We start from the raw sequence: 14,794 nt of genomic DNA, 5'->3' as shown, positions 1-14,794 counted from the left end.
CCTGGCCCTTCCCAAAAACCCACCAGGAGCACTGAAGCCATGATAGTAAGAGATCCTGCTGGCAGTTTCTGCACCTCCGAAGGGGAAGGAGAGCTCTTGGCTCCTCCTCCAGCACACAGAGAGTTAATGGATCTGCTGGGGGATCCCATGGATGCCCCACCAGCCATTAAGGTGATGCTAGGACTAAGAATAGGACCAGTTTTTCCCATTAATGAGTGATGAAAAAGCAAAAGTCATGTGTGCAACCTCCACAATAAAAAAAATCCAAAGATCCTCCCCCACCCCCCACCCCAGAAAAAAAAAAAAAAAGAAAAAAGAGAAAAAGAAAAAAGGGAAGGTTCTAAATGTCCCAAGGGAAAACATGACTTGAATTGCAGGCTAGTGCTTTGTGGCCTGGGGATGGAATCCCAAAGGCAGGTTGGAACCACCTGGCTGGAATAGCTGGAACACAGCCAGCTCCCAGGGAATGTCCCTATGTAGAAGCAGGGAGAGGCCAACTGCAGGCAGCTGGAATGTGTCCCTGAGCTCTTGAGAGTCCTGGAGTGCCATCACCTCCAGGGACTACCAGGCACAGGATCATCAGGCAGGACATTTTTGGCACAAGCTTGACGAGGATGGGGGCTCAGACCCACTCAGAGGCTCAGCCAGGGATGCTCAGCTCTCTGCTGGGAAGGGACACGTGGGGACATCTCACCCACACTTTGTCAAAACCCCCCCGGGGAAATGTTTGGGGGCTCATGATGCTGCAATTGGGGGTGGGGAGTACACTCCCCACGATCCCACAGAAATCTCTGTTCATCCCTGGAGCCACCCACTCATCCTTGGGGTGACCCACACCGCCTGGTCCCACAGGGAGGGAGCGATGCTGGAGGGTCGCTAACAGCCCCGGCCGATGCCGCAGTCAAGGAAAACTTCACCCGGGCTGGGCTGGCGCTGCAGCCTGGAATGCATCTGGCTTTTTCTTTTTTCTTTTTTTTCACCCTTTTCCTCTTTACATGTAACAAATGCAGAAGAGGAGGAGACAGCGAGGAAGTATTCGCTCGAACGCAGCGCAGTCACAGGACCCCGTCTGGCTGCCAGACCGCCTCATCCTGGGGCCGGGCGGGAGCTGCCAGCGGCGCCTCGGCCCGAGCGGCCCCGGGGCCGCAGCCCCGCCCGGCCCCGCCGGCAGCACCGGGTCCCCCTCGTCGGGGCGGACAGTGAAAAGTTGGAAAGGAGGCAGAAAAGAACCACAAAAATGATTCAAGGCCTGGAAAAAATGCCTTGCAGCCGGAGCCCAAAATAGCTCCATCTCTGCAGCCTGTGGAAGCAGCCCCAAGATGCTGCAATGGCAGCGGCACGAACACCCCCCCCCCCATAGGGACCCTTGGGCTCTGCCCTCGCCGAGCATGCAAGGGGTTAATGCATGGGATTAATGGCAATGGGGGGCCAACCACCAAATCACTTCCCTGAGGGCAGGCCAGAGTCAAGGTCCTTCTCTGCAAAAGGCTTCGGGCTGTGCCCCCCAAAAGTCTTTGCCAGCTATGCTGGGATACTCAAGCAGAGGTGGAGAAGGGACCATGGTGCTCTTGCCCTCCCATGGCATGGCCAAAGCCTCACTGTTGCACCTGGGGTTGCTTTCACCAGTCCATCCTTTAGAAATTCAGTTTGGTGGCTTTTAGAATGAAATCATCACAGGTTTACCAGAGGAAACCCTTCCACCTTGGAAACCTGCCTCCAACAGCTCAGCCTGGCCACCAAAATGGGCATCACCTGAAATGTGCCAAAAAATATCCTTTGTGATGAGCTGATGGTGGGGAGCTGGGAGTTATTGGGACACGGTGGCAGGAGGGGAAAACTTCTGCCATGAGATGGAGGAGGTGAGCAGCACCACAACCACTCCCAGCTGGGAGCCAGCCCACCGCCTCACAGAATTTGGGCTTATCTGTTCCCTGATAGCTAATCTCTCCTTCCCTCTGCCTGCTGATGGCCTCCCACACCCTGCTCAGCACCCATGTCATTTATCAGCAGCTTTGACAACAAATAAACTTGCTCCTGTGTCAAGGAGAGGTAGCCAGGATGTGACACTGGAAAACCATTTCTCCCAGTGGGGTACACGGACTGGTCCCAGCACAGCCAGCCCACAGAGGGTCAGTGCTGGCTGCAGGTCACCAATGCTCATCAGGGTGCAGGACTAAAAGGTGTTTCATGGCCTCAGCTCCTTGACAAAGGGCTTGCTCCACATGCCCCTTGACCACTGGAAAAGGATAACTGAGAGATGTGTTTAAAAGCTCATTCCTGACCCACACGGACATGGCACTGCAAACATCCATTCTGCAAATACTTTTTTTCCTTCAAAGCACTACAAATGCCGAGAAAAAAAACAATGAAAAGCTGCCTCTGAGCTGTGGCCAGGGCTTGAGACCTCAGCTGATGTGGAGGAAAAGGAGTGGGCTGCGTGCAGAGCTGGAGCTGTCACCTGCAGCGACAAGTCCTCCACGCCAGGCTTGCCCCTGCCCCATAGCCATGTCCTGCTCATGCTGAGCATCACTGGGATCTCAGCTAATGATCCCAGGCTTTTCACAAAGGTAGAATATTTTTCTTGTGGATTAGTATCCTACACTGCTCCTGGAAATCACTTTGCCAATGGCTACAGAGAGGCCTCTGAGGCAGGAGGGGTGGCTCCTCAATCAGACCAAGCACAGCCTGCCCTGAACAATGAGGAGCAGGCTCACATCCCTGGAAGCAGGAACAAGACTCTGGGGCTCAGCTGGGAGCTGCTGCATGTGGTCCCATGTGAGACTACCCAGCTCAACCCAGTGGATGGAGCTGCAAAGGAGCCCTGCAGACACCCAGCATAATCCTGGTGCTCAGAGAACCACTGGCACCCTCCCCATGCCCAGTGCTTCTCCATCCCCGCCCTACTGCTCCTTCCAAGCATTACCCCAGTGCTCATCTTCCTCTGTGCCACCCAGCTGGCATACAGTGTTCCTGGGATAACTGGGTCCCAGGCACTGGCACTCCCCAGCTGATGCCAGCTGCAGCTCCCTGACACCAGCCTCAGGGTGCAGACAGACAGACAGATCCCCAGGGCAGGCAGGAATAGGATCATGAGCATAAATAGAAACCCTTTGGGCAGAGAAATAAAATTAAAGACCAAAGGAAAAGAAAGTGTTAGCAAGAGAGCAGGACAGGGTCAAAGCAGTTGTCCAGGCTGTCACCACTGGCACCTTTGGTCATAGCAATGGAAAACCAGTTATAAAAGAACTTCAAATGTAAGGATAAGTTGAATTTAGAACACAAAACGCCCAAGACCCCCAGATATGGCCTTTTCTTCTGCCCTAAATTATTCCTTGAATTTCTACTTGGGATCCAGGTCCCAAGAAGTCACACAATCCTGAGCCCTCTGAAACCCGTGGTGGCATCTCCACAGGATGTCTGGAGGGGCTTTGCAGAGGTAAGGGTCCAACAAGCTCCAACAGCCTTGGGTGGAGGACATTGGGACCTCCTCCCAAAGCCACCTCCAGTCCCACTGCCCCTGGCCTCAGGATCTGCAGCATCAGGGCCTTGGGGCCACTGGGGTGGGATTGGATGGTAACGTATGGAGAGTCCTCCATGTGCACTATACACAGCAGTGATGGGGGTGGGTGCCGAGTGAGTGGGTGGAGAGGGAAGAAGGGTTTGCAGAAGGGTGAGGGATAGAAAATGATGCAAACTTCATCTGAGTTTCCTAGGGACTGTCTCTTTTCCATCACCCCAGCCCCTAGGCTGCCTGCAGGCCCCAGTCCTGCCAGAAGATGGACACAACCAATCTGTCCCACTCAACATCCAGTGCCTCTTTCATAGCCATGGCACCCACGGGTGGCACAGTGAGTGAGTCCAAGGCCTGTGGTGCTGGTTCCACACCTCCCCCACCTTCACCCCGTGGGGATGAGGGGTCCTTCTGCATGGGGAGAAGCCAGGCACCTCACCCCCAGCACGTGGGGCAGCATACAAGGAATAAGGTGGGGACACTACTCAAGTTCCCTCTGCCACCCCAAGATGCAGTGGCAGCTTTGCGGTGCAGATCATGTCCCCGAGGAGGGACGGCTCCCTGCTGTCAAGGAGCAGCACCGGTGGGAGCTACGGCTGCTCTGGCTCGTGTAATGCCTCCTTAGGAAACTCCGGCTGTAATTTGAGGAGGGGGCACCAGCGCCCTGTAGCCCTGCTGAATGGAGCCATTATGCGGCCCCTCTTGCTTGAAGCACATGTTTTCCTTGTGGACTCGTCTGACCTCACAGGCGAGATGTAAAGGTGCATTTATGGCCTGGGCCCCCCATCAAGCACAGGGGATCCAGCTCTCCCAGGCGGGAGGCAGTGACTGTGGGCTCTCTCCCCTCTTGCTGGAGCCAGCCTGGCCCGGGAGCCTGGGCACACCAAGCCTGAGTGTTGCAGAGCAGCTCAGCTGAGGTGATGCTGCTCTGTAAAGGGACCTGTGGGACACGGAGACCAGTGGGAGCCGGGAGAAGCCAGTGCCATCTCCCGAGACCCTGCCCCCAGTCCGGCAGGCAGAATATGACCCCGGGACAGCTAGACAATGCCAGCACCCACTTTCTGAAGCCAAACACGACGGTCTTGGGGCTGCCAGCTCCACAATCCCCAGCAGCCTGGGACAGCTTCACCATGATACCCGGAGCATCCTGTATCCCACCAGCCCAGGGTCAGCAGTGCAACCCGATTCCCGGAGACACCCGAGACCGGCTCCCCAGCGCAGATCCTGCCCCAGGGATGCAGGATTGCCCTCCGTCCCTCTCACGACTCTATCCCCAGAGACACCCAAACCCAGCTCCGTACAACAGAACCGGCCCCGGGCATCCAGGACTGGCTCCGGGGGCATCCAGGACCGGTTCCCCGCAGCCCCCCGCGGATCAGGACCAGCCCCCACGTCCCTGCCCCGCTCGGGCTCAGCTCCTCACGCTCTCCCCGGCTGCCGGCTCCCCCCGCCTCAGCCGCGCACAGGACGGACTTTGTCTTGGAAGGCGCCCAGCGCCGCGGCTGCCCGGGATGGGGGATGGACCGGCGAGCCCGTCCCGTCCCGTCCCGTGGCCCCGGCCCGGCGCTGGGGGTCCCGTCCCGCCCCGCACACCTGCCCGCCCCCGCTCCTACCCGGCGGCCCTGCAGACGTTCCTGCCGCGGGGGCTCAGCTCCTGGGCGGCTCCGCGGCTCAGCACCGACAGCAGCAGCAGCGGCAGCAGCGCAACCCCGGCCCGGGCGCGGCGGGGCGGCCGCAGCCCACGGGCCGCCATCAGCGGCGGAGCGCCGGGGCCCAGCCGGAGCCGGCACAGCCCAGCCAGGGCCGGGCGCTGCCCTCCCGCCCGCTGCCGCTGCCGCTCCCCGCCCGCCCCGGTCCCCGCCGGTCCCCGCTGCCGCTCGGCGGGCGGAAGCCGCGCTGCGATCGCTTCGCCGCCGCCTCCCCCGCGCCCCTCTCTGCGGCGGCGGGAGGGGCTCCGCCGCCAGCCAGGAAATTCCGCATTGGTTCCCCTGACGGCGGGCCAGGCTCCGGGGGCCGCCGCCGCCGCCGCCCCGGCCCCGGGCAGCGCCGCCCCGACGGCCCCGAGAGGCTCCACCGGGTGGGCAGCGCCGCTGAAATCGGGGAGGGTCCCCGAGGGGGAATGGGAGGATGCGGAGTCCTGGCTTCCAGCGCAGCCCGGGGGTCCTGCAGCTCCCGGGAGTCCTGGGAGTCCCGTGGCTCGGGGTGTGGATGGCCCGCGAGCCGGTAGCAGTGGGGGTCGGCTGTCACGGCGGTTTGGAAGCCGCAGAGCCTCGGGAGTCTCCAGCAGTCTGGTGGTCTCCGGGGTCTGGGTCTCCCGGGATCCAGCAGCTCCAGGGGTTCGACAGCTGTGGGTGTCCCAGAGCTCCGGGTTTTGATTGTCCCGGGGGTCCGGCAGTCCCAGGCTCTGGCTGTATCTGGAATCCGGCAGCCCGAGATGCACAACAGCCCTGAGATCTGTCTGACCTGTGGTTCCAGTAGCTCCAGGGGTCCAACAGTCCTGGGTGCCCAAAGACCCCAGGGTCAGCCTGTCCTGGCAGTTTGGCAGCCTTCAGGAGCCTGAAAGCCCCAGCATCCACCTGACCCAGGGATCCGGCGGCTCCAGATGCTGGAGACAGACGCAGGATCTGGTTTCCCCAAAGGTCTGGTAGCCCCAGGTGTGTGACAACCCCAGTGTCCAGCGGTCCTGCACAGATTCCAGTGATCTGGCATCTCCATGTGTCTGGCAGCCTGGACCAGTCTGTTGGGAGCCATGCAGGACCCATGGGAGCTAAATGGTGCCTGCAGCAGTGGAGCCAAGGACCCTGTACAGTGACAGAAAGGCTTCAGAGCAGCCACTGGTTAACCCACTGTGAGGACACAGTTGGGAATCAGGGGGGACACCCTGGGCACCTGCATGAGTCCCACATTTCTACCAGGGTGGGGCAGTCAATAAACTCCTCAGCCTGACAGTGCAGCAGCACTGAATGGGCCAGGGCTTCCTTGGCCACCAACCTGTGCCAGCTGGATTTTCAGCTTAATGGTCTCTTGCAAGAGAGCTCAAGGCTCTTTGAGCTCCCAGGACACCTGATAACAGTGTGGGGGAAATGTGGATGAGGACATTCTGGACATCTCCCTTAAGGTAGTGCAAATGCAGCTGGACAGTTGCATGTGTCTCCTCAATACTGCTGGCTTGCATAGAACTGGGGAAGGTGTACAGACTGTGCATCTCCCAAAGAGCTGCCTCTGAGCACCACACACCCTCCTGTGGATGGGGAGCCTCCATCCCTGTAGGCATGAGCTGGGCAGCATCCTTCTGGAGAGGATCAGGGGGTTCTGAGCACCTTGGGATCTTTGCATCAAGCAGAGAGCAAAGGCATTTGGTGGCTTCTCTCCATCTTCAATATTGGCAATACTGATGCATGTGAAGGCTTCTCTCCTGCTCAGACAGGTGACTCCCAATGGAAAGTCTCTGGTGGTCTTACCAGTGGGAATGTGACCATAGGGTAGCAGCCCCTCTCTCCCCTCCTATTTGCCCTGGCACATTCCACCTGTTTGGCAGTAGCACCAGGGAGTAGCATCCCTTGCCCATCTCCCCCTGCCTCCACATCCCTGTCCCCTCTGCCCCATCCGGCTCTCAGGTGCTGGAGTGAGTAGACCATAGGGGCACAAATTGCTTCTTCCTTGGGATGACTCAGGCTGAGCTCGGCATCCCTTTCTGCTGAGGAAAGAGGGATGAGGAGGTTCAGCTCCAAAGTTAGGCAGAACTCTGGGTTTGGTTGTGGTGCCCCCCCGGGCAGTTGTGTCCACCTTGAGCTGTAGCCTCACTCAGGCTGTTTCCACAGCTTCATCCCCCTGCACTGTGCTGAGCAGCCCTTGTGCTCTGCTGTCCCAGTCACAATGAGTCAAGGCAAGATCACGCTGCTTCACCTTCGCTGTGCTGGTGCTTTGTGCGAGGATATGTCAGCTTTTGTATGGTTTTTTGGCTTCCAAAAACTTAACTTCTCTTTCTCTTGGCTAGCAGGCAATGCAGCTTGACTGCTCCGTTTCCACCCGTGTAACCCAGGGCAGGGCAGGGAGATAAGCTGTTCCCTCAGAAGATGCTGCCAGCTGGCATAAGAGGCTGGAGAAGCTGAGGATGCTGTGGGGAAGAGGCAAGGGGAGGTTTCACATGCTCTGGGTTGGCTGGTGCTGCCGGGCCCTGGGCACTGCATATCCCACAGGTAGCACCCACCCCTCCCTCCTCTCCCACTGGTCCTGGCCAGGCTGTTGTCCATGCAGAGCTTGGCCCATGCTTTCCATCACACCATTATTTGCAGTTCCCATTTCTAACCCTGCCAGGTGCCTGTCTCCTGTCTTTCTGTGTTTTGGAAAACATCCCAGAAGAAAGAAACCCCAGCACTATAATATTTCCGAACACAAAACTGAGTAAAAAGATGCTGTTCTGTCAGTGGTTCAAAAATCTCCATGGCCTCTTGGATGGGCAAGACTGCACAGCAGGGCAAGGTGGGACCTACAATATGGGGTACTTGTCACCATCCTCACTGTGCCCAGGCTGTCAGGATGCTTTATGCAAGGATATGGCTCTTTCCTCTTCCAACTCCCCACTGCTGCAGCAGCACAGGGTCCTACACACACACACCGCCTTTCCATGCTTCCTCTTCTTCCAGGACGAGCAGAAAACAGAGCAGCAAAAGCTAAAACTGAGCAGGATGGGGAATGCCTGGGATATGGGAGTGTTGCTTGGGTCAGTACACCCAGAAATAAAAGTGGCAGTTGCTATTTTCTGGCTGAGCATGGATACAGCTGTGCCAGGGGACAGTTAGGTGGGATATCAGGGAAAAGCTCTTCTCCCAGAGGGTGCTGGCACTGCCCAGGCTGCCCAGGGAATGGGCACAGCCCCGAGGCTGCCAGAGCTCCAGGAGCCTTTGGGCAGCACTGCCAGGGATGGACAGGGTGGGATTGTTGGGGGGTCTGGGCAGGGACAGAAGTTGGGCTTGCTGGATCCCTGGATCTGACAGGGCCAGGAACTGGATCCTTGTGGGTCCCTTCCAGCTGAGGACATTCTGTGAAAGGTTGTGGGGAACCGCGGATTTGGGGGTTTCAAGGGCATTCTGTGCCTTGGGTGTTCAGGAGGCAGCAGCTGCAGACCTACACAGCCCCTGCAAAGAGGCGCGCACACCACTGCCCCAGGCTGCAGAGCTGTCCTGTCCTAGGAAGAGGGCTGGGGAGGGGATTATCTGCAAAAAAGAGGGCCAAGAGGGACTTCTGCCCTCCTACACAGATGTCTGTGGGTCTTTGCAGAAGCTCAGAGTGCTTCTGCATCAGCCAGCCCTGGGTGCAGCTGCAGCATCAGAGCTCAGCCCCCGGGGCACCAGGGCACTCTGTGCCACTGTCACAGCATCCTGCTTGCATAGGCTGGAAGGCAGTCCAGGGCCTAGAACATCTCCTGCACCAGTGCTGTTCTGGTCCCCTGCTCCAGGCAAAGCTCCCTGCTCCCCTCCAGGTTTATTTTTTAAGGCAGAAGAGTCTCAACTAGAGAAAAGGAAGGAGATGAACAGCTCTGGAAAGCTGAAACATCACCCCTTTAGTGTGGGTGGCTCACCAAGTATAGAGGCTGACCCCCGAAAAAAGGAGACACTGCCACAGCTCCAGGCAGGGAATCCCAGAGATGCCTGTGGTCCTGCAGAGCCCGAGAAAAACTAATTTAATAAACTAATTCTTGCCCCTAATTTGAGGCATGAAATCCTGCAGGGTCCATTTCCCCCAAAAGCAGGTCTCTCCCATGCTGTCACCCCCTCTTCTGCATGTACGGGGATGGCCCAGGGCTCCCAGCTCCCCCAAACCCATCAGAGGAACTCTACAGCTTCTCCAGTCCCTGTCCCAGGAAGTTTGGCCTCACTCCTTTCCCCAGGCTCTGGCTCAGGCCAAAGCATGCAGCATTAACCCTCCTTTGAGACCACAGCAGTGCCTGGGCACATGTGGCTGCCCAAGAACAGAGAGAAAGAGAAGGGAGCAGGAACAGTTGTGATTTAATCATTTCCATTCTCTACAAATCCAGTGTACAGCAGAGATGAGCTGTGGTCCAGCTCCTGGTGCTCCCACTGCCATGGTCCACATTAGAACCAGGGACTGTGGGCAGGAATGGTACAGGGATGGGGCCAGCCCACTCCCCTCACCTCTCCTGCTCCATTGGATGTGTGCCTGAGGATGGACAACCCCAGGCAGCTTATCCTAGTGGGCTGGGGGAGAGCCTGGACCTGCCCAGCTCTGGTCAGTGCAAAGCCAGTGAGCAGGCAGATAGCTGTCTGGGACAGGAAACAGGGGCTGATCCTGCCCCTTCACAGGTCTGGTGGAGGCAAAGCTCCAACCCTGGCAAAGGCTGGAGAAGCTTCTGGCTGAGGCCAGCTTGTCCCCAGTCACTCAGCCCACCTGGACCCGAGCCCATGGGCACAAGGCAAGTGGATAAATCACCCTGTGCAATCCTGCCAGGGAAAAAAACACTGGGACAGTGTTCATCAAGGCACAGGGCAGGCTGGCAGGAGAGCCCCCAGCATCTCCCCAGGGACAGCTCAAGAGGCCGTGGGATGGCAGAGGGACATCCCTGGAGCAGTGCCAGTGGGGGCAATCCCAGAGGCCACCGAAGGTGTGAGTGGTTCAACAGCAACAAGGACACTTCTCTCCTGGGCAAAGGGGGCTGGGGGAGCTGCAGCAGAGCTGGGCTGGGGAATGGTGACAGTGGTTCAGGGCAAAGGTACAGGAACCCCAGGACTGGGGCTGGAGTCAGGGGCTGAAGAGGTTTCCTGAGAGGAGACGCCTCTTGACCTCTTTCCAGAGCAGGTCCCGCTCGCGGTTCGCCCGCTGCATGAAGCCCCGGTTCTCCTGGGCCCGGCGGGACAGGTAGGGCAGCACCTCGTTCACCGGCCCGTAGGGCACGTACTTGTACACCGGGAAACCAGCCTGGCCTGAGGAGAGAGGCTGCGGCTCAGGGAATTGCCGAGAGAGAAAAAAAAATACGTGCAAAAAGGAAAAAAAAGTTAAAGAATCAGGAAAAAAGTGAAAAAATGGGAAAAGGGACAAGAAGAGGAAGATACTTGAAATGGGGAAAAAGGGGGCAAGGGGGAAAAGAGGGGGGAAAGGGGAGGAAGGGACAGAAAGGTGGAGAAAAAAGTGGGAGAAGAAGGGGAAAAAAGGTCAAAGAAAAAGGGTGAGGATAAAAGGGGTGAAATAAAAACGGGGGGAAATAAAAAAAGGCGGGGGGGAAGAAAAAAAAGCCACTTGCCCTTGCCTGCCTGCCCTCCCATGCCCTGAAGGCTGTGCAGGAGGCTGTGGCTGGGCACTGGGAGGGGCTCCCAGCAGCGGCGGGGCGGGTGGGGGGGCAGCGGCGCATCTCTCCCGGCTCAGCACCGGGAGCTTGGGAAAGCGCCAGAGGGAGCGGGCCGAGGTCACCAGGAGCCCTGGGAATGTCGGCAGCCGGGGCTGGGCCAGCTCAAGGAGCGTTCAACCAGAAACATCAAGTTAACACATTTTTCCAGCATGACCGGACGAGGCTGCAGATGGGCGGCCAAGCCCTGCTTCCAAGAGAACTCCAGGACAGAGCAGCATCTGTGCTGGACAACTGCCCGGTTTGCCTCCTGCTGCTCTGCTGGCCTTGGGACTCTGTTCTGGACATTGGTGTGGGCAGGGGGATCAGTCCCTGACCTGGGCTGGGTACCTGGACCCTTGTGTGTCCTTCTGCCCAGGCCCCTGGCAGTGCTGCTCTGCTGCCTGGGCTGGTGGCTGAGGACAAGGTCACACAAGGCTGGTGCCATCCTGCTAGCAGGGAGCTCAGGACTCGGTGTGCACCTCCCATGGAGCTAAGGGACACCCCCAGGCCGAGGAGGTACAGGAGAGGGTTTCTGTCTGCCAGGACCAGTCTCTGCCCCACGCTGAGACCCTAATCTCTGCTCAGACTCCAAAGTGGGAATGTCCCTGCCCAGCCACTACAGGCTCATGCAGCCTCAGAAGAGAGATGTCACTCTTCACTTGGAGCTTAGCCTCCTCATCTACATCTTCCCCAAACCCCCACCCAGGGGTCACAGCATTCCCCATGGCAAGACACTGTGCTCAGCCAGTGCTCTATGACAGGCCGGCCTGCCTTCCTTCCTTCCTTCCTTCCTTCCTTCCTTCCTTCCTTCCTTCCTTCCTTCCTTCCTTCCTTCCTTCCTTCCTTCCTTCCTTCCTTCCTTCCTTCCTTCCTGCAGCTGTTTAGGGGTCTCAGTGGGGCTGGAGCACCTCTGCCAAGCCCCCCAGTCCCATCACTCACCCAGGGGGAAGGTGATCTGGTCACACATGCCCAGCAGCTGCCCAAAGCACACCTTCTTGTCCGAGGGATGGATCCCCAGCTCCATCATCCTGCAAAACAAGCCTCAGCATAGGGGGAGAGCAGACCCAGCAGTGTGTCCCACCAGAAGGCTGGGGATCATCTCCAAGTGGGACAGTGTGGCACTGACCACGTCCCAGATGGATGCTGGGATGTAGAGCTTGAGGGATTTGTTTTTACGACAGCCTCTGAATTGGTGATGGGACCAATACTGCAGCCACTGGGGCCACTGTGCTGTACCTCAGCTCCAAGCCCCATCTAAAGCCCTGAGCACCACGTGGGAGCCAGGATCCCCCCAGGTGAGCTCAGGAGGTACCTGACACACCACAGCACACCTCCCTGCATCTCTGCTGGGCTCCCACATTCCTCGAGCCCCTTGTCCCTGCCTCACCACGCTGCCTGCCCAGCACCCACCTGCGCAGGGCGAACTTCACGGTGTCCTCATTGTGAGTCGCCACCATCACGCTGGCTTTCCGCCTTTGCTTGATCTCCTCCAGGACATAGTCCAGGCACCTGTAAGGCAAGATGGTCCTCTGGTGAGGCCTCTTCCACTGGGGCAACAGGCAGCAGTGTGGCTGGGGCTGTCCCCTACCTGTGGTACATCTCGTTGGTCTTCTCATAGGTTGGGTTGATGGGATCCTCGTAGCCCATCTGAGCTGCCCTCTCCCTCTCCTGCTCCATGTAGGCACCACGCACCAGCTTGGAGCCGAAGTGCCAGCCCTCCCGGCGGGACAGCTCCATGTCCCCTGTCACATTGTTGTAAGCCTCCTGCGACCCAGTGGAAGAGATGGCACAAGGTCATTACTCCAGTGCCACCCCTGACTGCCTCAGCAGCTGTGCCATTGCACTGCCATGGCTTCAGGAGATGAGGTCTCCACCCATGCGCTGGAGCAGCGCCCGGGACACGCTGGCCTCACCCTCAGGTAGCACTGGTAGGTGTTGTAGATGAGGGGCTGGCTCCTGTTGAAGCGACGCTGCGTCTCCACCGTGAGGCGGCTGATGGCCGGCTGGAAGTAGCTCTGCTCCGCGTCTACCATCAGCCTCACGCCCTTCTCCATGGCTCTCTGGGGGGTGAAGTACATGCAGGCTGGGTTCATAGGGCTGCTCCATGTGTCCCCCTCTGTGACTCCCCCAGCCCCAAGGCCCCCTCACCCTTGCGAGGACATCCATGCGTTGCAGCACCCTCTTCATCTGCAGTTCCTCGTCCTCGCTGAAGCGTGACAGCAGAGGCTCCAGCTGCCCAGTCTGAAACAAGAACAGATTTGTGGCACCCTGCCTGCACCCAGCTCTGCCCATGGGGGACACAAACACCACTGGAGGGAACCCATCCCTTGGACTAACTGCTGCCCCACCCCAGTCCCCCAGCTCCCACCAGCCAGCAGGGCATGACAGGGTGCCCACCCTGCCAGCCTGGCACACTGTGCTCACAGCATGGCTAAGCTTTGCAGCCACCAGCACCTACTGGAAAGAGCGTGAGACCTTCGTCCTGCTCCCACAAAGCCTCTGTGGGATCACTCTGGGGGTAGCAAAGGTGGGTACCCACCTTCCTGTTGGGGATGAGCAGAGGCCTGGAGAGCTTGGTGCGGCTGTCAAACAGGCTGTTCCAGTCCAGCAGGTCCACAGTGCTGGGAGCAGAGAGCCAGGTCCTTGCTGGTGTCTTGCAAAGGCAGGGGGCTCTCTATCAGCTCCCAACCCCCACCAGCAGGAAGGACACATGACATGTCCCACCCTGTCCTGTCTTGTCACCTCCACCCAAACTTCCCCAATGTTCTATTGCTATGCTGAGCCACAGCAGGCCTTTGGAGACCTCCCCTTGCTGCTGGCCCAGGGACAGGGACGAAGTCCCCCAGTGTCCCTGTGCTGCAGCACCCCCAGCTCCCAGGCAGCTTACCCACTCGTGCCCAGGTTCTCGCCTGTGAACCACTGCTGACTCTCTGCCTTGCTTGCAATGCCGAGGTTAGCCAGTGCCTCCTGCCACCAAAAGAAGCATCAGGGGTCTGTCTGTTTGAGGTGTCACAGCTCAGGGCTGTTCTGGCACCTCCGTATCCATGGCCACCTGCAGCAGTGCATCCCTACAGCACAGCCTCCTCCCACAGGCCTCACCCGCCTCACCTGCAGCTTCTCCACCTGCAGCTTTGTGTCCAGCACTGCCCGCCCGGCCTGGCCCTCCTCTGCAGCCATTTGGTGGAAGAACCTCCGCCACTTCACTAGCACCTCTGAGAAACGCACCTGTGGGGACAGGGCTCCAGGTGAGACACCCAGGCTGGAGCCTCCTGTCCTGCCAGGACTTTGCAAGATCATACCCAGCCCGAGGCAGAGGCTGGCCCCAGAGCATCTGCCTCGGGGCAGTATAGACCCCACATATCCACCCTTAAAGTCCTAAGCTCTTTGTGTCTCCCCAAAAGTTGAGTCAGGGTCTCCAGGGATCTTGGGCTCTCAGGGGATAGGCTGTTGGTGCCCATTCCTCACTGCTTTTACTAGAGATGCCACCTGGCACCTGCCCCAGCAGAAACATCATCAGCCTGCCCCAGACCCTGGCTCTGCCCCACACCACTCTGCCACAGCTCTGGCACTCACCAGGAACTGGGGTCTGGCCAGCGCTGTCAGCTTGATGGCAGAGAACCCATCCTCTGAGCTGCCACCTGGATGGAACCACAAGAACAGCGTCAACCTGACCGTCAGCCCTTGGGCAGGGAGATATGGTGGTGGTGGGACTGAGAGATCCTTGCAGTCCCCAGCACAGTGGGGCTGTCCAGGACATGTGGAGCACTCACTTGAGGCATCAATACAGCGGAGGAAAGTCTCCATGTGCTGGTCACACTTGGCCTCATCTGCATAGAAATAGGTGTGGGCCCCAGTGACTCCACCATGGTGATCCCCAAATCCCTGATGCACTCGGTATTGCTTCTCCCTTTTTTCTGCTCCTGGGGTGGGAGAGGATGGAG

The 14,794-nt window shown here is 58.7% G+C and overlaps 2 protein-coding genes across 6 annotated transcripts in view; both read right to left on the bottom strand.

Annotated features, from left to right (window-relative positions):
- SCARF2 (scavenger receptor class F member 2) overlaps positions 1–5,520 on the bottom strand; it is a 19,618-nt gene extending 14,098 nt beyond the window's left edge. Inside the window, 2 exon segments of the mRNA XM_036393285.1 lie at positions 5,125–5,311; positions 5,314–5,520. Of these exon segments, the coding sequence (XP_036249178.1) occupies positions 5,125–5,311; positions 5,314–5,491 (365 nt within the window). The 5' untranslated portion in view covers positions 5,492–5,520.
- The window catches only part of PRODH (proline dehydrogenase 1), a 16,035-nt gene continuing 6,734 nt past the window's right edge, over positions 5,494–14,794 (bottom strand). For 2 of the 5 annotated variants that reach the window (XM_054516801.1, XM_036393064.2), the window contains 11 exons: positions 14,624–14,773; positions 14,427–14,491; positions 13,962–14,078; positions 13,741–13,820; positions 13,393–13,474; positions 13,002–13,094; positions 12,767–12,913; positions 12,442–12,617; positions 12,264–12,362; positions 11,793–11,881; positions 9,502–10,452 (listed from right to left, as the gene is read on the bottom strand). In XM_054516801.1, coding sequence (XP_054372776.1) covers positions 10,271–10,452; positions 11,793–11,881; positions 12,264–12,362; positions 12,442–12,617; positions 12,767–12,913; positions 13,002–13,094; positions 13,393–13,474; positions 13,741–13,820; positions 13,962–14,078; positions 14,427–14,491; positions 14,624–14,773 — 1,280 coding nt within the window. In that variant the 3' untranslated portion in view covers positions 9,502–10,270. Of the gene's footprint in view, positions 7,629–9,501; positions 10,453–11,792; positions 11,882–12,263; positions 12,363–12,441; positions 12,618–12,766; positions 12,914–13,001; positions 13,095–13,392; positions 13,475–13,740; positions 13,821–13,961; positions 14,079–14,426; positions 14,492–14,623; positions 14,774–14,794 lie in introns of those variants that run through there. The other 3 variants (XM_054516799.1, XM_054516797.1, XM_054516798.1) reach the window with 3 other exon arrangements.

The sequence above is a fragment of the Molothrus ater genome, chromosome 18, assembly GCF_012460135.2.
Source record: "Molothrus ater isolate BHLD 08-10-18 breed brown headed cowbird chromosome 18, BPBGC_Mater_1.1, whole genome shotgun sequence".
NCBI lineage: Eukaryota > Metazoa > Chordata > Aves > Passeriformes > Icteridae > Molothrus > Molothrus ater.
Note: the sequence above shows the minus strand (reverse complement) of the source record. Positions and strands in the feature narration are given on the sequence as shown.